At 39.9% G+C, this 24,686-nt stretch overlaps 1 protein-coding gene across 1 annotated transcript in view; it reads right to left on the bottom strand.

The window, feature by feature from the left end:
• Positions 1 to 2,068: 2,068 nt before the first annotated feature.
• Positions 2,069 to 24,686, bottom strand: part of PPP4R3A (protein phosphatase 4 regulatory subunit 3A) — a 30,742-nt gene continuing 8,124 nt past the window's right edge. Inside the window, exons 2-15 of the mRNA XM_007538967.3 lie at positions 22,839 to 22,894; positions 20,925 to 21,023; positions 18,090 to 18,707; positions 17,041 to 17,118; positions 16,836 to 16,952; positions 16,301 to 16,417; positions 14,263 to 14,394; positions 14,050 to 14,152; positions 13,261 to 13,419; positions 7,705 to 7,874; positions 5,627 to 5,769; positions 4,981 to 5,171; positions 3,631 to 3,839; positions 2,069 to 2,796 (exon numbers count right to left, since the gene is read on the bottom strand). Coding sequence (XP_007539029.1) covers positions 2,686 to 2,796; positions 3,631 to 3,839; positions 4,981 to 5,171; positions 5,627 to 5,769; positions 7,705 to 7,874; positions 13,261 to 13,419; positions 14,050 to 14,152; positions 14,263 to 14,394; positions 16,301 to 16,417; positions 16,836 to 16,952; positions 17,041 to 17,118; positions 18,090 to 18,707; positions 20,925 to 21,023; positions 22,839 to 22,894 — 2,303 coding nt within the window. The 3' untranslated portion in view covers positions 2,069 to 2,685. The remainder of the gene's footprint in view (positions 2,797 to 3,630; positions 3,840 to 4,980; positions 5,172 to 5,626; positions 5,770 to 7,704; positions 7,875 to 13,260; positions 13,420 to 14,049; positions 14,153 to 14,262; positions 14,395 to 16,300; positions 16,418 to 16,835; positions 16,953 to 17,040; positions 17,119 to 18,089; positions 18,708 to 20,924; positions 21,024 to 22,838; positions 22,895 to 24,686) is intronic.

The following is a 24,686-nucleotide window of genomic DNA, read 5'->3' on the forward strand; positions in this document are numbered from 1 at the left end:
AACCCCCTGCCGTTCTAATTTACAGACTTGTTTGCAAAGATCGATGCCTAAAATCAGTTAACAACAAAAATATCAGGACTGCTCCTACATCATGGTCCCCCTCTCAATTTCAAACTCAGAAAAACTGACTTGCAGGGAGTGGTAGCACATGGGTTGCGCAGGTGGCACAATGAGCAAGGACCAGCGTAAGGGTCCTGGTTCCAGCCCCCCTGCCCCCCCACCTGCAGGGGAGTCGCTTCACTTTCTCTCCCCCTCTCTCCATTTCTCTGTCCTATCCAACAATGAGAACATTAACAACAACAATAACTACAATAAAACCAGGGTAACAAAAGGGAATGAGTAAATAAATATTAAAAAAAAAATTGACTTGCAAATAGTTTGAGAGAATTATATACAGAATCTTAGATCTGGTATGCATAAGAACCAGGGGGGAAAGTTATCAAGCACCAGTCTACCAAAAATGCTAAGGCAGCACTTCTAAGAAACATAGGATGTCAAGGTATTTCCTACAGAAATTAAAAATCATTTTACAAAGCTTGTTGGGTAGTCACTCTGGGGAATTAGACATTTCTCTTTCACTTAAACATCAAAAATAAGGAAAATAGCTGTTACTAAAAGAGAGGATATTCACATCATTCTAGTCAAATCAGTTAACAAGACAGCATCTACATTAAAGCATATAGAACTGTGTCAGTCCAAGCATTGTATTTCTAGGAAATTATTGCTAGCAATGTCTACCTCCAGGAAATGACAAGCTATTTTTGGGCTCACTTCTCCCACCACAGCAATGCCATCAAAGGTCCTGAGAGTCAACAGCTCCTGTATCCATATACACAACAGTCTGTGAAGGAAAGAACTGCTTCTTCCCTCTTCCCGAGAACCCTGAAAACACCAGAGCTCTAGGAGTCAGAAAGGACAGCTTCAACTGCACGCTGTATGGCACATCATTTCTCATGGACTCTGTAGGTGAAAAAGACATAGTTGGTGTACATCTTATTTTTCTCTTTATTTGTAATAAAAGTTAATTAACTCAAATTGTGAATAATCAAAACATGTAACTCAGAAGTACACGTTACCATTATGCCCTCTAAAAGTTTCTATCAAAAAAACAGTGAATATAGCAGAATTGTTACTTTCTGGTAACATTTCTGTTAATCAACCTCTTTTGGGGGTATGGGAGTGCTGCAAAATAGAATGTACCAAGGATTAAGCAAACAAAGACTCAGGTAAAAGCTCACAGTGCCTGCCAGTTTTCAAAAAGTCCAAGATACTTAAAATAGTATCCTTTTCTGGATATGAATTTTCCACATCTATAATTATATTAAGTGCTATAACCCTCAATTTTAAAAGGTAGGGGCACATAAGATAGAGAAATAAAGTTTAGCATGTCTAAAACAAAAAATAAGAAAAACATAATTTAAGTAAGGTGGTATCTGATGGTTCTCTGGACAAGCATTTATACAGGAACCACCACTTACATCTATACCTAGTGTTCTAAAGGGAATAGTTAAAAAGGGGGGGGGTAAAGAAACATACAACTAATGCAATTTATCTTGCTCTTCAGTTTTCTTTTTATTATTCAAAAGTCAAATATGTTGTTTTAAAATCATCCATCCTCAATTATGATTTAATGTACCGTCATTGTCCCAAGATAAATTTCAGAATCTTTGGAATACTAATTTCACGTTTCTAGGTTTAACAAAACTGTTGAAATGTTAAATTCCACTCTGTTTCCCTGAATTCTCAAGACAGTTGCTGATGTAAATTTTAATATAAAATATTTAGTCACAAAATAGTATTGCTTTTGTATGCACATAGTTGTAAGATTTTGCTCTTGTCAATAAAAACTATACCATCTTTCATAAAGCTCTAAACAAATTGAGAACTGTGATGTGGAACAAAAATCACATATGGTCAAACAGGTACCAGCACAGCATCAGGTTATATTACATCAAAAGAACTTTTTATGGTCCCAAATATATATACTCAACAACTAAGCATACACTCAGGGGAGGGGAAAAATAATCAAATGAAACAAAAAAAAACTTATGACACAAATGACCACATCTAGAATTTCACTCAATCTTTAATCAAGTAGGGACAAAACCCCACTTTGGGGGGCAGGGGGGAATCTGCAGTTTGAAGGGTGAAGGGAACAGATTAAAAAAGAGGAAACTTTATATTTGCCCCTCCCCCACAGAGGATTTCCAAACCTGTCATAGCTTGACTAATGTCCAAAAATGTCCGATTTATAAAGGTAGGTCTCTATCAAAGAAACTGCTGGCATTCACAACCAGTGAAGACTGCTGGCCAGAGCCTGTTCTAAGCCTCAAACATGGTCCAAGAAAGCAAATTCTGGGTGTGGCGACCGACCAGTTAACCCAGAGTTCCACTTACACAATCCCTGCCCTGCTGGCTTTTTTTTTTTTTTTTTCCATTTCCTTCCCTGAGAAAAGGGCAACATGTGGTCCAAACTGGAGAGCTTCAAGGCTGAGTCTTTCCCCTAACTGCAAACATCCCCTCCTGCTCCATTGAATTGGCACTTGACGAGCAGAAGTCATGTGTGCGAGGCTCGTGTGAGTGGATTGGGCCATCCCGAGAGACCACGGCTGTGCTGTGGGTTTTGTGGGGGGAGGGGGAGAGCCAGTTTACTCAACAGGTGCTGGTCAGAAGCAGCTGTCATTATTATGACTCAAACTTGGCTTTCTTTGACAATGGTAGCGTGTCTTCTTTCTCCTCATCCTCATCATCATCTTCATCATCATCAGGATAATCTACCAGACCCACGAGGCCTCCCTGTTCAGAAACAAGCATTAATAAAGGAAACATCACATCCTGATTAGTCATAACCTATTAGGAGATCCTTCTACCCCTATGTACTAACTGGTTATTTCTGAGCAGTGCCAAGAAACATTGATAACTTATCATGTCTAGTGGCTTAATGGCCCACTATATAATTTTTAAAATCTTTTATTGACAGGCCACCCATACTCAAAACACTGCTCAGTTCTGGCTTATGATGGTGCTTGGGAGCTGAACCTGGAGCCTCAGGCATGAGAGTAGCTTTGTTTTTCTTCTTACCGTAGCACTGCTTAGCTCTGGCTTATAGTGGTTGGGGGACTGAACTTGGGACCTTGGGAGCCTCAAGCATGAGAGTGTTTGCATAACTATTATGTTGTCTCTCGCACTCAACATTTTATTTTTAAACACTGTCTAAATAGTATCAAAGCGAAAACTATGGATGACAGACACAGGCCACGTGAGGGCAGGTGGCGCTCTTGGGAAACTACTCTTGCCTTTCTTCTTCCTGTCAGCCCTGCTCCTTGCGACACGGCTGTGGGGGAACCCACATTCTGCCCCCAGTTGGCCTGCTCCCTGCAGCATTTCTCAGACTCAGTCTTAGTCCTCAGGGACCTGCTGCTTCCATCTCAGGAGGGATTTAGGATGGGAATTACTGCTGGCTTAAGTTAAACCAAGTATCAGTCTGCTCACTACTAGTTAAGCACAGATAAAAGTAAACAAAAGAATTGGTGTTTAAACAGAGAATTATTTTCCAGATAAATGAGTGATAAGCAAAGGTAGCCTCAGTTACAACAATTAATTCACAAGCTTTGGGGGTCAGACAAGTACCTTTGTAGTAATAGCTGCCGTCGGAGATGTATGTTTAGGGACGGATCCAGGAGATCCTGGAGACCCCGGGGAGCCAGGCAAGTTTGCTGTAGGTGACTGGCTGGTGAGGTTTGTCTTTGTTCCACTGGAGAGAGAAAGCTTGAAACTTGGGCTCTGCCGACCAGAAAGATTCGTTTTCAGAAGCGCCTCCTTTTCCTCGCTTTCTTTGACTAAAAGTAAGAACATTGTCAATACAGCCAGCACACTTGGCTTTAGCCACACAGCTGTGGTAGCACTAAAACACAACCACCTGACTCCTGGTTAAAGTAAGAACATTTTTGGTACAGCCAGCACACTCGGCTTTATCCACACAGCTGTGGTAGCACTAAAACACAACCACCTGACTCCTGGTTAAAGTAACAACATTGTCAGTACAGCCACCACACTCAGCTTTAGCCACACAGCTGTGGTAGTGCTAAAACACAACCATCTGACGACTGGTTAAAGAGAAAACTAAAGTCCTATTCATGGACAAAGCTTTGTCCCCAGCCGTAAAGGAAATTAAAACAAACAAACAAACAAAAACATTGTGGGGGCAGGGTGATGGAGAACCTGGCAAAGCACACGTTACAATGTGTGAGGACTCAGGTTCAAGTCCCCGGTTCCCACCTGTAGTGGGGCAATGCTAAAGGTATCTCTCTCACCCACTGTCAAAGAAAAGAGAGAAAAAAAAGGGGGGGTGGGAGTAAGAAACGAAACAAAGTTCACTGGGAGAAGTGTGATAGTTGTGCAGGCATTGGGCTCGTTATAACCCTGGCGGCAAAAATTACAATTCTACATTCTGATATGTTCAAAAGTTGATACTAAGCATTTTGTCAAAAGCTAAAGAAAAAGCCTAGCTAGACAGATAGCTGCCCTGGAGAGTATCTCCTCCTGGCCCATGCACTGTTCAAATTCTAGTCATAGCATAACACACAGATGGGAGTGTCATAGCACAGGGGGAAGCCTCCATATGGTTGTCTCTCTCCTGCTCCATTTCTATCAGCAAAAGATGGACCAGAACAGTGAGATCATGCTAGTGTGAGGCCCTGGTTACATAAAAACAAAGGGAGAGAGAACAAAACACACACAACCACACCTCTGGAGCTGGCATGGAAGGGAGGTCTATTCTATCTCCATCATCTGCAATCTAAGGAGCTATCTGTTCTAGCAGCCCAGAGTGTGGTGCAGCGGGCAACTGGGCAGGGAGACAGCATGAAGGCGGTTCTGGCTTCAATCCTCTCGTTCTTGCCTTTGCTCGCTCAGTCATTAGTAAATCTTAATGAGCAAAAAGCCTATGGGAACTGTCCCTTGCCCATTTTTCCAACATACGTTTTTTTCTTTCCATGAATTTACTTATAGGGTCCATAATGTCATCATCATTTTTACACTTGTCAGATGGAGACACTACAGCCTCCCCGTCGTCCATGTCATCCTCATCTGTGTTAAACCACATCTCTTCTTCATCTTCTAGTGTTCTGGCATCTCTTCGGTATCTATGATTCCTCAAAATGGAACGCATACTATGAGTGGAGAGAAGAAATTCAGAGTAAATACACTGAAGTTAAAACCTATTAGCAGAACTGTGCTATTTTGGGTCAGTTACAAAATTTGCTATATATTAAAAAAAAAAAAAAAAAGTTTACAGATCTTAACATGCACAGAAGAATGGCAATTAAAATTTTTTGCTTTAGATACAAGACATTTCACTGCCACCCAATTAAAAAAAAAAAATCAGATATCAAAGTTGGAAAGTGGCCGAGGAAAAGCACACATCACAGCCACGTACCCACAAGGCCTTCAGGAAAGCTCACACGCATCACTAGACACACAACCAAACTCCTCATCACTAGACACACAACCAAACTCCACATCACTAGACACACAGCCAAACTCTAGCTTGCTACCTGCCTATTTCCTCGTCCCCACACCAAATAATGCCAAACAGAAAAACGTGTTCAACTATGTGGTTATTTACCTATCAAGTTTAGGATTATCTTGTCTTTCTCTTTGTTGTTCAAATCTCAGTTTCAATCCTTTAAATGTCTGCACGTAATCTACATCTTCCAGTGCTTTCCAGTAATTTTCAATTACATGAGCAGTTAATGATTTTATATCTTCCTATGGAAAAGAGTTTAAATTAGCTTTAACAAGACGTCAAGTCTAGTTATAATTACTTCTTGCTCCAAATACGTTTTCAGCTTCATGAAATCAGTATTCAAATTCACAATCAAAAACAAAACAATGTTACATATACAAAATATCAAATACATAGAGAATGCTTCAGTAATCACATATTTTTTGGTGTATAGGTCTGTCTTTCCAAAGTCTATGACCAGTTCTCCACTAGTGACCCTGATTCATTAAGTCTGGGGTGGAATCTGAAGATGTGGTGCCGAGGATGGACAGAGGCAGTTGTTGCTGACAGTACTTAATGTTACTCAGTTACAGAAGTGAGATGCCTTTATGCCAAGCACTGTTTTGGAGAGGAAGCCAGATAATTCTGATACATACCAACTGTTTCAGAACCATTAGTCTATTATTTATTTACTCTTTCAATAAATGTCAAAGTTCAAGGGGAAAAATTAAGTTTAAAACAAAACAGTGGCTAAGAAAATAGCTCAAATGCAAGATTTGCACATCTGGGGTTTCTGGTACTAGTTACATAATGCAGGCATTGGGTGATGCTCTAGTTTCTCTCCTATAAAACTAGTGTATGTTAAACAAAAAGAAGAAGAAAAAAAGATCTATTTAAAAATCAGTTCTGAAAACCCTAAAGCACAGGTTCAAACCCCAGAGCCATGACGGAAACAGAGAATTCCACGGTGGCAGAGTAGTGCTTTGCTTGCATATACTATACACACTGAGCTGGAGGAACAGGGAGACAGCATACTGGTGGTACTTAAAGACGTGTAGATAGCATAGTGGTTATGCAAAGCGACTCATGCCTGAGGCTCCAAAGTCCCAGGTTCAATCCCTGAACTACTTACTGTAAGCCAGAGCTGAGCAGGGCTCTGGCAAAAAAAAAAAAAAAAAAGTCCAGGAGGTGGCACAGTGGATAAAGCATTGTGCTCTCAAGCATGAGGTCCTGAGTTCAATTCCTGGCAGTACATGTACCAGAGTGATGTCTGGTTCCTTCTCTCCTATCTTTCTCATTAATAAGTACAATCTTAAAAAAATCAAATAACTGAATGGAGGAGGTAAAATGGATGCTGGTGACACTGACTGCAATCCTCCTGCACAAAGGGCAGCAGGCAGCAAAACAAAACAACCAACCTCCAAAAAATGACTGATCACCTTGCTGGAGACTGAACATTGGGTCTTTGGAAAAGTCATGATGTGTTTTTCTATGTAGCAGTGCATCATGACTTTTCTGTCAACCTAGTATCTCTTTTAAGTTTTCATTCTTGGATTCTGGCTACACTCTATATAGGCTTATCCTAATGATCTAAAAAAATACAGAGCAGCTCAATTGCTGCCCCCTTCACGACCACAGCAATGAACCATGTGCTATGGAGCAAACTTAGTGAGAGCCTCTTCACTACCCCATCCACATAACCTAAAAATAATTGTGCACAAAGTTCACATCACAAGAAATACCAGAGTACATCCCAGCGTGGAGAAATTGCTAACAGCAAAGTAAAGCAAGCTCTCAACTACATGTAGTCTAACCCCATACAAGTGTTAAAGAGATATTCCTACTAGAGTAAAGCAAACTCTCTTCCAGCTACATGTAGTCTAACCCCATACAAGTGTTAGAGAGATATTCCTACTAGAGTAAAGCAAACTCTCTTCCAGCTACATGTAGTCTAACCCCACACAAGTGTAAGTTTGAGAAGCTGGTATAGTGGTCATGCAAGAAGACTTTCATGCCTCAAGCTCTGGTCCCTCATTTTAAATGTGTCAAATGTAGTCTCGCTGTGGAGAGAGAAAACTGTCCTGGTTTGAATCAAATGGTTCACAAGCTTTTGATCTCAAACGAACTAGAATACTGATATTTCCTGTTCAAATTTTCCAATTAAAATACAAATTCCAACAAAACTATATATAACCTACCACTCTAATAAATTCAAACATCTCTAGTACGGCAGAGTTCATCAGATTGTAGCGGGATCCATTATTGAGAAATGCTTTGACTACTGGTTCAAACAAAAAACTTTTCATTATGTAGCGGTTGTAAAACTCATCTTTTAATCCAATAATCTTTCTCATAAAGCGAAGAGCACCTGAAACACAGAGGCATCTGTTAGTTATTTGCCACAAAGCCGCATTTTATTTATTTTCCCGGCACAGCAAGAGCCTTGCTGCATGCACAAGCTTGCCACTACGGGCGGCTTTTTCTTTAAATAAAACTTGGGCCCCTCATAACTTTTATTTTTTGCCACCACATTTCTCGGTGCCTGCATGACCCTGGTACTCTCAAGAGGCCTTTCTGTTTTGCTTTCTTATAAAGGGCAGGACAGAGTCTTCAGAGCTGTTCCACCATATGTGAAGACACCCCCCCACACACACACCCCCGCAGGCACTCCTTGTGTTGCTGGTTTCTTGGGCATGGCACTGTGGGTGCTCTCTGTCAGCCCCTGGACTGCTTTTTCATTCTGCAAGAGACAGAGAGGGGAGACACCACAATACTGATGCTTCCTGTGGAAGCCACAGCACAGAACCTGGGCCACGTGCCTGGCAAGGCCCAGTGTGTTGTCCCTCCAAACCCACAAATCCACACTGTAGACTCAGGAGAAGAAAAACAAGAGCTATTTAGTTACTGTAATTCTTTATGTGATATGGCTAGTGTTTCTAAAATACAAGACCTAGTGATAGTAAGCGTTACAAAAGGTCTCCAAAAAAAACTGTATTCTAAAAGCAGTGTGTATCATCACAGAACACAAGTCCTACAAAGCCAAGATAACTTTTGGGGGGACCAAAACATATTTTACCTGAAATAAGGATTATAATAAAGATAACAAATGAATTAGTCTATCATACTATAAGGAAATCAAATGCTACTGTTCCACTAGGGCAATCCACTGTATAACTTGATAATTGCTGGACACTCTTTTTTAGTAAGCATTATGGTTTGTGGTTATTTACATAAAACCACAAAACCTGTGCGACCCAAAAATCTGCCTTCCCATAGTTCAGAAATAAAAAGAGGGTGTTGTAAGCATGTGCCCTCTACACTTATTGCAGCGAGTATGCTTTTTAATTGTTTTCCCTGGTTTTCCTTTTTACAATTAAGTAGGCTTTAACTTACAGATTCAATGGCATATTTACATCTTGAGGTATGGCGAGTTGGCTAAGTCACCATTCATCAAGATCCAAATATACACTGACAACTAGACTTCAACAAAGCCCTCTTTACCTAAGTGAAATCATCAGTAAGTTAATGCCCCAGTTATTGTAAACAGTTCAAAAAAGCATACTCACTTCATGCAGTCACATCGTCTTCGGTTGGCAAGATTAAATATTGTGTTTGTATTTTGGTTTCTTTGGAGATCATGGAAGTGGCTGGTTAAACTGCCAATTTGCTATTACTCAAGTCCTCCATGAGCAGGTAGCCAGGCAACCCTGCTGACACGGTTTCTGGGTGGGAAGGCAGAGGAGTACAGCAGCTCAATTTTTCTTTAGTTGGCAGAAAAGAGGTCCACATGTGAATGCCCAACTAGGTACAGTTGATTATAAACTGCCTTAATTATCCAGCTAATGTAAGAGTGTCTCTTTAGAAAGTGTCACTTTTCTAGATAAGACACTCTGGGCAGGGAGTTTCAAAATGGTTCATAGTAAAATAACTGCATTTTATTTTTAAACTATTGAATATTTAAAAATATATCAACAAAGTGAAATAAGACATTTTAAAATAAGATACTTCTTTCTGTGTAGTAAATGCTAGATAGTAAATTTAGTAAGAAGGATTTGAATTACTGAAACCGCAGTTTTAGATCTATTTTTAAAAATTTCCTGAAAAAGGAACATGAGGCTGTTCCATTTGTGAGAGCAAAGCTTTAGAGCTCATGGTAAATAGGTCAAAGCTAAGGTTTTGCTTGTTTTTGTAGCTAAATGACTGCTTTAAGAAATAATACTCTAATGACGTAGACTTTGTAGAGACTTGTGCCCTTTAACACACACTGCTTGAAGCCTGAAGTGTGCATGCAGATCTCATCAAGTGAAGTAAATGCCCATCCTAGAATTCACAAAGTACAGATGGAACCTTTACCCCAAGAGCAAACTTGCTCAGAACCGCAGATTTAGAACGTGGTCCCAAAGTTGTTTTCTTGCCCTTGGTCATGTTTGTTTCTAGGCCTTCATTTACATCAAGAACCGTCATTTCAACTCAAACCCACCCTGCCTCCCAAGAGAAGCCTGCCTCAGTATCTTGCCTCCACTCCTTGTTGTTAACAAGTGCTTCATTCTGCACCACAGTTAAGGCCTCACTCGGGGAGAGATGGACTCCCAGGTATTGGTGCATGATGGTGGAGGAAGACCTAGGCTAGGGACGAGAGTGCAGAAAGCTGAGAAATTTTATACATGTACCAACAACTGTATTTACTGTAAACCATTAACCCCCCCCCCACCGTAAAAATATTTTTAAAAGATCGCTCAAACCTAAGTATTTGAGTCAGGTCAAACTAGCATAAACACACTAATTCCACTCACACCTCTAAACTAAACATGACACGACAGAAACTGCCCGAGCTTAGTTTCAATCATCTCCAAAACAAACCTTTACTTTACACATAGACTTCAGGCAGTAAATCTTTTTACCTCCCATGCAATGAATGATAACCCAAATGAAAGCATTTATAATGAAAAAATTTTTAATTCTTTTCTTTTACAGATTTCTGTTACTTTAAACAACACAGCCTCTGGTGAGGGTGTGTGCAAGAACCTATAGACTTAGTTATGAAGGACTGCTTGCCTCCCCTGTACTAAGCTTATCAGTAAGTGCACTGCTGAGAAGCAGCAGGACACCCAACTGCAAGTTTAAAAGTCCGTATTGTCTGTCTTTGAATGCCACCTAAAACTTCTACTGGCTATCCAAGTTCAGGCCCTGACAACACTGAACACGCCATAGAAAGAAAAGCAATCACTAGGGGAGGGCACAGTGGATGGAGGAGCAGGCTCCTGTGACATGTGTTCGCCTCCTAGTGCAGGGATGATGGGGACAAAACTATACTTAGTATCTGATTTCAGTAAGCTTTTTCTTGCAAAACTGAAAATACCTTAAATCTACTCAAGTTTACACTTAATTCTAGAAATCCCTGACAGAGCTCATTCCAAGGGACACAGTATCTTAGCATCTTCTTCAGAAGTTACTCATTCTCAGTCATGGGAAGAGAGCAACACTGAAATCATTTGAGGAAGATTACTAACTCACTTTGTAAACTATTAGCCAAATATAAGTAACATTTTACTTTAATTTCCAATCGTAATGGTTTTCTCCTTCATGCTCAGAACTTTTCTTTACAGCACAACAAGAATAAGATGGAAACCAAAGACAAGGCTTCTCCACGCCACTTTCTGCTGCACTGGTGTGTTTACCTACACCAGACATGCCCATCCTTCCACACTTGCACGTCTTTACTGTGTCTTCAAACAAGAACGTCTCAATGACCAAGACATGATTCAGTCTTTATAAAGATTTAGTCACGTGGTCCGGGAGGTGGCACAGTGGATCAAGCATCGGACTCTCAAGCATGAGGTCCAGAGTTCAATCCCCGGCAGCACACGGACCAGAGTGATGGTCTGGTTCTTTCTCTCTCCTTCGATCTTTCTCATTAATAAATAAAATCTTAAAAAGACAAAAACCTCAACACTGTTTATGCTGTAATTTAATTTTTCTTATCTTCTAATGAACTTTGATGCCCTTGATAACTGAGTCCAGACCTTAATTACGTTTAATTATTTCATTATTGCCACCAGGGTAATTGCTGGGACTCAGTGCCAGCACTATGAACCTGTGCTCCCAGTGGCCATTTTTTCCTCTTCTTTCTATTGATATTTTATTTCTTAAGACAAAATTTCGAGGATGAGGGGAGAGATACAGAGGCACCTTATTGTCAAGGTTCCTCCTGCAGGTGGGAAGCAGAGGCTCAAACCCAGGTCCTTGTGTATGGTAATGTGTAAGCTCAACCAGTCATGCCACCAACTGGCCCCCTTAATCACTTTCACTTATTTCAAATGTCACCAGTTGCAGAAACTTTATTATGAAAACAAAACCTAAGGGATGCCAATCACAATGACAATGTCACTAATTACAACTTACCTTGACTTAACAGAAGATAAAGGCACATCTTAACAATATATAGCAGGTATTTCATAGTAAACAGAAAGCTATCCTGCATGTGCTAATAATAGGTATATGACTATCTAATGAAGTAGAACTGAAATAATTTCTTTTGTTGTACCTATTATTTTTGACTAAAAAAATATATAAAGTCACACAAAGAAGGTCTTGGATAATTGGCAGAAAGTTAAGTGAATATATTCTGACCAGTGAACTATTACTATACACTTCAGTGTGCACACTACTTTTAATATTTTTACTGTGACAGATAGTGAAATCTTTTTAGAAGGAAACTTATTACTAAGATCATTTTTAAAGATAAGATATTGACGGAGTAAGTCAACATCAGATACATCCCTAAGGAGTTAAGGACTTTAAATCAAAAAAGTGAAAATTATAAAGAGATAGGGAAAAATGATGCAAATGTTCAAATAAACACCAAAACGACCAAAATTACAAAAACACCCCAACAGAAAAAAGTTAGTTACCAACAGACATGTTTTACTGAGCCTCTGAATATGGTGTGCTAACTCGCCAAAAAAGCTGGCTATTATCCTATCTCCAATTCAGAAGGATCATAGAGATAGCGACCCCCCCCCCCACTTTGAGTGACTTATTACTGAAAGCAACCTTGTCAGACCACTAACTGTACTAGAGAGCTGACAAGCTTCACATGTCAAAGTCCACACAACATACTTTAGGCTTTGTGAGCCACAGGATCTGAAGGATTTTTAAAAAACAAACTTTTATAAAGATAAAACTAATTTCTCAGCTAATTACACAAAAATAGCCTACAGGCTAAAGCTGGCCCCACCAGTAGTTTGCCATCACTGCCATAAAGCCATGCAAAGCCACATTTTACTTATCCAATGCATCACAAAGATGAAGGAAGGTGTTTGTGAGATTAATCCAGTCTTACACGAATACCCATCTTGTAAGGTAACTATTTACTAAAGACACAAAGTGAAGCAGATGTGAAATCACTGAAGACATCAACAGCAGTATTTTTTTCTAGTGTGCAGAGGGCAGGGAGATACTGAATAGGGATCACAGACTCGATTTACAGGGCCTTGGGTTCTACCCCAACCACCAGACAGACACCAGAGCTCAGGAACTAGGTCTCTCTCACAAAAGTCCTTGTAAGAAAAATACTCTGTAGATAGTCTAATCTCTTTGTAAGCTCAGTGTGACATAACTAGAAGTCCAGTTTAATATTACAACCCAGGTCTCCTGAGCTGGAGTCAGTTTCTTTTTTTGCTTAGGCACTAAGCCCTAAAGATACCAGCAATGTGATTATGTAATGAAAAGCTCTGTCAGATGCTACCACTTACATAATGCCAAGAAAGCATGCTTGGAAGCCATCAGAACTAGCACTCTCCGGAGGATGTCCTTATTAATGATGTAGTTCTTTATGTGGTAGGTATGGTGCTCCACACAGAATGTCAACAACTCCAATACCAGTGCCAACAGCTGGGCAGTCTGAAAATCATCTGAAGTAAATGAGATAGTTATATTCAATGGCAACATTCTTTCCCTTCCCAAATACAAGACTTGAAATTCCTTTGTTTCTTTGTTTTAAATTTTTATTGCCATCAGGGTTACCACTGGGGCTTAGTGCCAGCACTACAAATCCAGTTCTTGGCAGCCATTTGCTTCCCTATTCCTTTGTTTTATTCTATTTTATGAAGGTAGAATTGGTGAAGCAAGGCTGCAGGTGTCTTTCTCCAATAGTAAACAAACAAACAAAATAATTAAAATAAAAAGTAATTTAAAAAATAAGAAACAGAGAAAACGGAGGGCCAGGCAGTAGTGCACCGGGTTAAGCGCACAAAGTACGAAGCTCAAGTATCCCAGTTCAAACCCTCAGTTCCCCACCTGCAGGAGGGTCACTTCACAAGTGGTGAAGCAGGTGTGCAGGTGTCTAACTTTCAACAACAATGGAAAAGGGATGGCTGCCAGGAGCAGTGGACTCATGGTGCAGGCACTTAGCCCCAGCACTTGGAGGCAAAAGAGAGAGAGAGAGAGAGAGAGAATACTTTATGTTTATGAATGGTTTGACTTGTAAAGATCTAGTCAATACTAGCCTTTGAGTTTCAGAATCCGAGACCCGAAAATCTCACCTTTGCTAGGCTTTTCTTCTGTGGTATTTGCCAGTAAAGGAGCAGTGAGGACATGCATACAGTGCTTATAGAAGAAACCCAGAAACTCGGTCTTTTCTGTTTTCTAAGGAATCAAAAAACACTTCCATGAACTATTAGCTGTATTGTATCTTACCAGCAATAAAAAGAATGCAGTCATATGAAAAAAGAGAAAGTAAAGTGTTCATGGCTTACATTGGCAGTAGCTAGCATGTTCTCTGGATCAACTAAAGTTCGAAGCAGGCCCATCAGTTGGACTGCTCCTCCAAGCTCAGGGTCTGTATCACAAATCATATGTTCTATAATGAGGTTGATGAGCAAAATATCCTGGTGAGAAAAAAATGCATCTAGTAAGCACCACATATTAACAGAGGAGAATGGAAAAGCACACACGAAAACATATTTACAGTATCATACCTAGTTCCTTTTAAATGCTAACAAGATGAAACGACTGGTATGTGCAAGTATTTCTTTTTTAAGATTTTATTTACTTATTAATGAGAAAGATAGGAGGAGAGAGAGAAAGAACCAGACATCACTCTGGCATATGTGCTGATGGGGTGCTTGAGAATCCATTGCACCATCTCCCAGACCACCAAGTATGTCTCTAAAGCATGGTACAGGCCCATTACACACTAAGTAATGCTGAAAATAAAGTTCCAATGAAATCTCCCTTCTGAAGGAAGTTAACAGCTGTGCGATTTATAACATAGTACTACCTTCAGCACTTTGTTATACACTTTTTCAATTTATGGCAAGTATCTGCATTCTTCATTTGTAGAACTTTTTTTTTTTTTAAAGAGTGTATTTATGGGGGGGGGGGGAGAACCAGAGAACCAGATCATTGTGGTACATGTGCTGCCTGGGATTGAACTAGGTACACCTCAGGGTTGAGTATCTAAAGCTTTATCAACTGCACCACCTCCCAGACCACAAACTTTTTAAAGATGAGAGTTATTTAGTTTAGAATATATTTAATTTCTGACTCTTTACTTTTTCTTTTAATAAAGGCTTATTGTTTATGAAAGGGGGGAGAGAAAAGGCAGCATCACTCTGGCAAATGTTAACACTGAAGACTGAACCTGGGACCTCAAGCTTGAGAGGGCCTGGGAGGGGTGGCACAGTGAATAGGATGCTGCCCTTGGATCCTAAGGTCCCCAAGTTCAATCCCCAGCATCCCAAGTGCTCCTCCCCCACCTTGAGTGTGTGTGTGTGTGTGTGTGTGTGTGTGTGTGTGTATACACACACACACACACACACACACATTTATGTATACCCATATAAAACATATAGAACTATAAGAATATACCTCCCTTAAGGAGTCAAGAGAAAAACTCAGTTTACTACTTAATCTTAAGTAAAAGGTTACTGCCAAGACATTATGAGGGGATCAGATTCACTTGCTTACATTCCGTGAAAACCAATCAGAAAATTGCACGTATCAGGGCTGCCACTCTGGCTTTATTTCATCCACTGTTGCACTGCCTTGAGCATTCCTATATTTTCTCTCAGTGATTTAAAAAGTGGTGTGTGTGATTTTTTTTTTTTTTTTTTTAACTAGAGCACTACTTAGCTCTGGCTTATGGTGGTACAGGGGAACGAACCTGGGACACTGGAGCCACAGGCCTGAGAGTCTCTTTGCATAACCATTATGCTATCTACCCCTACCCTATGTGTGTGTGATCTTTGTATAAGACAACAGTTCCCTATGGTTAGGCAGGAAACAACACAAAGAACACTAAGCACCTTTCCAGGGACTGTGCTTCATTTTTTCACACTTAATTCTGATTTTTCCCTAACAAAGTCAGTGTTTACCTAGGATATGCATTTATGATTTGTTAATTAAAAAACTACTGGGTTGCTGAAAAAGTCACAATGTATTTTTCTCTGCACAAATGCATTATGCTTTTTCTGACAACCCAATACTTACTTAAGATAATTTAAACAGGACAATAGCCATGTTGACTTCAAAATTAAGAAGTGAGCAACAACAAAAAACTTAAAAAGTGTAAGTTATTAACAAATAACCACTCTACAGCAACTTATAAAGCAAGATGAAGTCAAATTAGGGGAAGAATAAGCCATCTGATAAGGCTTCACTTTCCCCAAACATCAGCAACTTAAATCTTTAAAGATGAACAGAGATATTGCCTCCCTTGTATACATACTTACTATCAGTGCAAACAGTATTTACCTTGTTGCTTATTTTTTGCTCTGTTAACCTCTTACTTACATCATCATTCTGCTGTGCCTCCTGCATGACAAACTCTCGCACCATGGAAGGGTTGTACTCGACCAAGTATGAGAAGATATCAGTAGCAGCACTTCGCACCTGTGTATCATCCATGCCCTGCAAAAAGCAAAGCCAACCAAACACAAACATAGTAAACAAGTTTAAGACTTCTGAATAATAAGAGGTCAAGAAAGTTCTGCATGTAAAGTCCTTATGGATATAGGCATACTTAAACATATGGAAAACTCCCAAGTATCCTTAAAGATTTTTGGTTATTTCATAGGAGAAGGGGACTCAAAGCCTCATTCCAGTACATACATGCTGTAGACAACCCAACCAGGAATGTCAGGCATCCAAGTCCCACATTCTATTGGCTGAGTAATTTCTTGTCTAACAGACCTGTGTAATGTGGGAACTGTGTAACAGACAACTAGTGTTAGATACCGGATGTAATCAAAGGCTTGCATGTTACAAATAATTAAAATTTATTATTTTTGTAGAATATGGTAGATAAATTAAAGGGAAACCAACTTACAAGGATGACTTCTAAAGCTGGTAATATGCCCATGTTTGACAAAGTCTTGAAGAAAGCATCTCTGTTTTGAGGTTGTAGCGTTTGGGAAAATGCACAAAATTCTTTTAAAAAGTTAACCTAGAATTAGGAGAAATGTTAAGTAAATATAAAAATAGAAGTTGTGTTGTCTTACCTTCATGCCTCTCAACACTATCCAGCTACTTACCAATTCTTGCCTTTTTTCTTCATCTGTAGATTCATCTGTTAGTTGTGCAAACAAATCTGTCAGAAATTTTTCATCTTCCTGTGCAATGAAAGGATAAATGTAATTATGTTAGTAGGAAGAGGATAGCAAAATTTAATTTAAGATGCTAAAATAGAATATATAAATTGTAGTGTTGGAAGTGGTCCAAGAAGTGGTACAGTGGATAAAGCACTGGACTCTCAACCATGATCCCCGGCAGTTCGACCGCCGGCAGCACATGTACCACAGTGGTATCTGGTTCTTTCTCTCCTCTTATCTTTCTCATGAATAAATAAATACTTTTTAAGAAGTTGTAGTGTTGGGAAATAGCATTGGTGATTTTTTTAAAAAGGAAAATGAAAAATACAAATACTAAAAAATGTACTTGAGATAGATACAGAAAGTTTATTCTTTATATTTTGGCAAGCCTATTTCCTAACCCTATTCAAATGTCACAGTAAATACTTTAGGGCTTAAAATATTATTTCTATTTATGTTTTGCCACAAGGGTTTTGGATGGGGCATCACACCTGCACGACCCACTGCTCCTGGGTGGTGCCTTCATGAGAAATGCAGTGATCCTGGTAGTCATTATTTTCCTTGTATGCTTTTCACTTGAAACTGAGAGGAGGAAGAGATAGAAAGGGAGAGACAAAGACACCTGCAGCCCTGCTTCATCTCTCATGAGATAGGGAGTGGGGTATTTGAACCCAGGTCCTGGAGCATGTAATGTGTGCTCAAGGGGCAGGGGTGGGGTTGGGGGCCATGAAGACCCCAGCACCAAAGCTTTCTTCTATGCTGTGTGGGCCAGGTGGCAAAGCAGCACATTAAGTGAGCTATTTGCTATCTTCCGCCCCCCCCTCCTCACTATACCCTTTAAAATTTTATTAGTTTTACTACAGCACAGTGGTACAGGGGACTGAGCATCAAACCTCAGAGCCTTTAAAAAGCTTTTTGCAAACATCATTATGCTGTTGCCCTACTGCCCAGGTATTTTCTTAAATACCGATAGAAAAATAGCTTTAACTCACCTGTAACATACCAACAATTTCTACCTTATTGAAGAAAATAAAGGAATGAAGTGTAGATAACATATTTTCTTCAAAAACTGAAGGGGTAGGTAGAACCATATCTTGTATATACTGAACTCTGTATGTCTGATGAATTTTTTGCTTCAACTCAGGATCTGATATGGGAATCACTTCTTTAAACTTAGCTGTTTTTGTTAGAAATTCCCTGTGTTTTCGTGGTTGTGATAATGCAGGATCATATTCCAAGCATCCAATGACGTCCATTATACATTCCTCGGAGAACATAACTTCAAAAAGAGCAGTTCGATTCAAGAGAAAGATGCCTTTGATAATTTCATATAAGTGGTGTAGTCCTTCAATATTTTCCAAATCCTCACACACATGAAAAAGCTCCAGGAGCTTTTTAATATAACCCTCATTTTCCAGTGCTAGTGCAAGTTTTTCACGACGAAGGGGGGAAGGTAAAGATGATGCCACAAGTTCTGCAATTTCTTCTAGGCGACTTAATTCACAGGATGGCAATTCTAAACCTGGTGATGACATATCATCAAAACGCTCCTCTTCAGATTCATCAACAAGGTCCTGAGTGATGTCCACTGATGGGTCCTTGCCTTGAACCTGTTAAGATTTATGACAGTTGAAAAAAGATAAACAAGCAAGTGTAAATACCCTTAGATACAAATACAAAAGATGCTAGAAGAAGACAATAATACGATAATTTTCAAGTTTAAGATTCTTTAAACTTGACACAACTGCCTTGTTCCATTTTGCCAATGACAAGTTTAAGGGAGTTAAAAAAAAAAAAATCATGTCCAAGCTTCACCAGCGACTGACGCAGCCTAGGATATATACTCAACAAAGCTCCACTGACTCCATATAAGATGTAAAAGCCCAACACAAAAGCCCCCGCCAGCAGCGGACTTGCAGGCCTTGGTTCATGTGCTGTAGTGGAGCTCTGGTTCTTTGTTCCTTTCCCACCCCTCTCCTTCCCGGAGACAGAAAGGGACAAAGGCATAGGGAGAGAGTGAAAGAGACCAAAGCACCAAAGCTTTCTTCAGTGCAGGGGGGCTGGGCTTGAAACTACACTGTGCACGTAGTAGAGCAATGCACTACCCATGTGAGCTATTTCACCAGCCCTCCACATGAAACTGCCACACTAAATCAGTAATACACATGCACACACGCACGCACGCACGCACGCACGCACGCACGCACGGGCCAGGCAGTGCTACATGCAGTGAAGCACACATTTTACCAAGCACAAACACCCAGTAGGGGGATACTTCATGAGTGCTGAAGCAGATCTGCAGGTGTCTTTCTCTCCCCCTGTAATGTCTCTCTAGCCTATCAAATAAGTAAATGAAAGAAAAAGGAAAAAAATGACCTCTGGGAGCAGTGGATCTGTAGTGTTTGCAGCAAGCCCCAGCAATAACCCTGGTGGCAATTCTTAAAAAGTGCATAGGAAGAATCTATGGCTTTAACCATTTATGTAATAAATATTCACCCACAAAGGATTGTGGATTATTTGGAGATTAGACCAAAGTACCGGGATCTCTGGAGATTCTCAAAATCAACAGAAAACAAGCATACCAAGTTTGTAGAAATAGGGAAAAGTCCCAAGGGGTGGCAGCATGGCTAGAGCTTTGGGTCTAAAAACACGAGTTCAAGAGTTTCATTTCTTAGGTGTCCCATGCGGCAGAATGATACTCCAATTGAATTAACAGTGACGGACTTGAGAAAATCAGTCAGAGGGAAATGATAAATCAGGGATAGGGAGGTGGCACAGTGGATAAAGTTATCGGTCTCCAGCATGAAGTCCCAAGTCCAATCCCTGGCAGCACATGTGCCAGTGATACTCTGGTTCTCCCCGCTTTCTCTTTTCTCCGTCCAGCGTTATTGCTGGAGCTCAGTGCCAGCACTACAAATCCAAGGCTCCCAGCAGCCGTTTTTTTTTCTTTCTATTTTATTCAACAGGACAGGAAGAAATTGAGAGGGCAGGGGAGAGAGGGGGGGGGAGAGAGGGAGGGGGAGGGAGAGGGAGAAAGACAGAAAGACCTGCCTCACTCATTGTCAAGTGTCCCCTCTGGAGGTGGGGAGCAGGGGCTGAAACCCAGGTGATAAATGTGCTTAAACTGGGTGTGCCACCACAGGCCCCAATGATGTTTTTTCCCTTCCCTCTTCCCTCTTCTCTCTCTCTCTCTCCTTAACTACAAGATAAATCTATTTAGAAAACAGAGATACTAGTAAGCACTCACGGAGCAGGCTGGATCTAAAACACTTGTGTGTGAAGTGTTAATAAACTGCAATTCCCTAGAAACTAAGCTTTAAAAAATTACACACACACAAATGAAATTTATGGGGGTGGGGAGAGAAGTCACCTAAGCATTATTCATATACACAAAGCAGGGAACTGAAGTCAGGATCTCATGCTTAAGGATCCAACACTTAATAATCTGGCGTCACCTCCTGGGTCACAAATTAATCTTTCCAGAAATGGCACTGACCTATATGAACAGCTTTTCTATTTAAAATCTTGGGAATTAGCTGAAAAGCATGGTAAAGAGAGCCAAAGTATTGGGTCCAGGTGGAGGCACACCTGGTTAAGCGCACACATATTACAGTGTGCAGGGGTGCAGGTTCAAGCCCCTGGTCCACACCTGCAGGGGAAGTCTTACAAGTGGTGAAGCAGGGCTGCAAGTATGTCTCTCTTTCCCTCTCTATCTCCCCCTCCCCTCTCAATTTCTGTCTCTATCCAATAACAAATAAAAATATTTTTAAAAAAGAAAAGAAAGCCAAAGTATACAGCATATACTCATTTTTCTCATTTTAAGTTACCTGACATATTTTCTCCCAAATTTCATCGCATCCAGCTTTTTCCTGAAAGCTAAGGGCCAAGTCATAATTTTCTGCTTCAGACCATACAATCAAAGTATCCTTGAGAGAAAAAAAGAAATCTACAGATTAGCAAACATAATCAGAAATTACTTACTTCAAAGTACAAGGCACATGAACTGAGCAACAGGAATTTACAACAGTATTCATTTTTGCAAATTACCAATGCCTTCTTATACCTCACTTTATCCACCTATACAATGAAAACAGTACTTTCCTCATGAAGCTTAACCAAAATATCGTCATGAATAACCTAAATCTCGCTGAAAGACACAAAATCAAACACCTGGCCAATCCTCTACTTTAACAACACAAGTTATATTCTATGAGCTGGTCAAAAAGTCCGAACAGGAAGTTTGAACAGCACAAGAGCTGTTATTAGGAGGATTACTAAATGTAGCTCCTTCCCTCTCTGCTGTCAGCACCTGTATCTGTGGCACAGGGTCTTTACAATCAGTGACTACGTCCAATGTGTGATATGTGAACATTATCTGGACGGCGTCTTAAACTCCCCACCAATGTTCTATGCTTTAAATAGTCACTCATACTACCTAGCTCCCCTTCATTCCTATGACCTGGAGTCCTTTCTTTCTAGTAATACTCTACTTAATAAGCAGTTTAACAGCTTTTACTTAGATGTGATCTTGGCAAGACACCATGCTTACAATACTGGAGCTATATATTACACTCCTTACAGCACAGCATCTAGACTCTATTATAATATGTATAGTACAATAAAAATATTTGTAAGTTCATGGTCCGGGAAGTGGCGCAGTGGATAAGGCTTTGGACTCTCAAGCATGAGGTCCCTGAGTTCAATCCCTGGAAGCACATGTACCAGAGTGATGTCTGGTTCTTTCTCTCTCATCATTTCCCATAAAAAAATAAAATTTTTAAAAAATTATAAGTTCTAAAGTATGTTTTCAAATTTACTGGCAATAAATAAATATTACTATTATCATAGCAATCAATCAGTTCAGCAAAGGGTATTCTCACGGAGAGAGGATTATAACTGTCTCCATGTGAAATGTTAAATGGCAATAGGAAGAGTCACATTTTCTAAAGTGACCTGGGAGGTGGTGATGTTGGTAGAGTTCAGCTCATTTTTTAAAATTCTTTTATTTTTAATCTTTTTTAAATGTATTTATTATTGGGTAGAGACAGAGAGAAATTGAGAGGGAAGGGGCAGATAGAGAAGGAAAGAGACAGAGAAACACTTACAGCCCTGCTTCACCACTTGAGAAGCTTTCCCCCTGAATGTGGGGACCAGGACTTGAACATGGGCCCTTGTGCACTGCAGTGTGAGTGCTTAAGCAGGTTTACCTTGCCCCAAGTTCTGCTCACTCTCCCTATCTAAAATGTGAAATAAAGGGAGGAGAAGCTTAGTCCTCCTGTGTGAGGATCTAAAGCAGCAAAGAAAAGTAGTGTTCAGAGGTGAGATTTGTTTTAGTTTTTTTTTTTCTTTTTAAAGATTTTATTTATTCATGAGAAATGATCGGAGAGAGAGAAAGAACCAGGCATCCATCACTTTGGTACATGTGCTGCCGGGGACTGAACTCAGGACCTCATGCTTGAGAGTCCAAAGGCTTATCCATTGCACCACCTCCCGGACTACTTGTTTTAGTGTTAACTTTTGAAAATTTAGTTACCTGACTACCAAGGAACATAAAGCTTCATGCAAGTTAAAAAATGTGATAATAAGATGACTACTCTCTATAAAATAAAGCCTGTTAGAAAGTCTATTCTTAACTGACAAAGTAGGCTGTAATTCCAATGTAAGGCACCAGATGCTAAATATTCACTTTATCATCAAACTGGGCATAATATGTAAGATGAAATTCAGCTTTAAATTTTTACCTGTTGTTTCTGGTATGCAGTGTTGGGATTTATTTTGGATTCTAAAAGTAGAGAACCTAGGAAACAGAAAAGACATTTCACTGTGTCATTGGTAGAACAGTAAGATTAAGTCCTTTAAATATACTACAATTTCCTTTTCTGGACATTAGCTATCAATCAAGGAAATATTTTTTAAAAATAGCACAGGTTTTAAGTACAACATGGAAAACTTAGAAATGCTTGCTTTGTAATAGAATCTGATCTTACAAAACTGAAAATGAGAATTTGAAAATGAAAATACCAAGGGTACAATTTCTCCCTCAACTTCACCTTCAAGTTTAATTACATTTATTAATATAGGAATCACCACGTCTCCAATTTTAAACATCAGTATATGTTTGCAGTCAAATTAGCTCACTTCTGCTTGTCCTCTAGCAGTATCATAAGACACACAGTATTTATAACACACGATAAATAGCATAATGGTTATGCAAAAGACTTCCAAGTCCCAGGTTCAATAACCCAGACCTGTACAGTGTTCAGGGAGAGGAAGGGGAGGGGGGAGATGAGAGAGAGAGCGCAGGGGGAGGAGGAAGGAAATGAAAATACCTACCCTGTGACAAAGGGAATTTTAAGAATTTCTCTCACTCACCTCCCCATCAACCATAGTGAGATAAAGCTGTACACCCTGCAGCTGTCTCAAAGTTCTCACTGCTCATGTTACACCAAACAGCTGCCTTACTGATTACAAACAGTGGCTAGACAGTTGAGAAGGATGCTCCTAACATTTCCAAATTTAACTAGCCTGCTTTTTCTAATGTTAAACCCATTTACAGTAATTTTATTAACAGTTCCGTATTCGTGATTTACTGACCACTCTTAGTCATGCATTAAGAGTGCTAAGTGAGGGAGTCAGGCAGTAGTGCAGCAGATTAAGCACAGGTGCTGCTAAGCACAAGGACCGGCATAAGGATCCCAGTTCGTGTCCCTGGCTCCCCAGCTGCAGGGGAGTCACTTCACAAGTGGTGAAGCAGGAGTCTGTCTTTCTCTCCCCCTCTCCATTTCTCTCTGTCCTATCCAACAACAACAACAACAACATCAATAATAACTATAACAATAAAACGACAAGGGCAACAAAAGAAAATAAGGAAAGAAAAAAGAAAAAAAAATTTAAAAAAGAGTGCTAAGTGAAAGTGACTATAGTAAAATATGAGCATTTACCTAGCTGTAATGATTTAGTTTGAAAACTGTAGTTAGCTGCTCCCCACTTGGCTGGAGTCCTGTGTTTAGCAAGGTGAACTGCATAACCCCAAAGTCTGTCTTCTGTCCTTTCAATACTTGAAGATAACTAAATCCCATGTTTCCCACCTTAGCTACCCCCAAGATCCCAGTTCTTTAGGCTTTTTTTACTCTGAAGTTCAGAATTTGCTTCCACATTCCAGAGGTAATTCTGCTCAATCTTTTAACTTCTTTTCCCATTTACACCAGATTAATGAAAAAAATTTCCAGTGCCTGTCCAATTTCCTTGATGCACAATTACTGGACTTTTGTTTTTGTAGTTATTAACTCATGCCTGAGGCTCAAAAGTCCCATGTTCAATCCCCACACCACCATAAGCCAGAGCTGAGCAGTGCTCTGGTAAAAAGTAAAAAAGATGTCAGCTGGAATAGGCAGCATGATGGTTATGCAGACAAATTTCATGCTGGAGACTCTGAGCTCACATGTTTAATCTCTAGCCTATATGCCAGAGTTGAGCAGTGTTCTGGGAAGAAAGAGGAAAAAAAAAGTACTAAAATCTCCTATTTAAAAATATTCTTTCATTCTTTTAAACTACCGGGACAAACTGGTGCTCATTTTCCAATGAAGTCA

This window comes from Erinaceus europaeus, unplaced genomic scaffold (assembly GCF_950295315.1).
Source record: "Erinaceus europaeus unplaced genomic scaffold, mEriEur2.1 scaffold_312, whole genome shotgun sequence".
NCBI lineage: Eukaryota > Metazoa > Chordata > Mammalia > Eulipotyphla > Erinaceidae > Erinaceus > Erinaceus europaeus.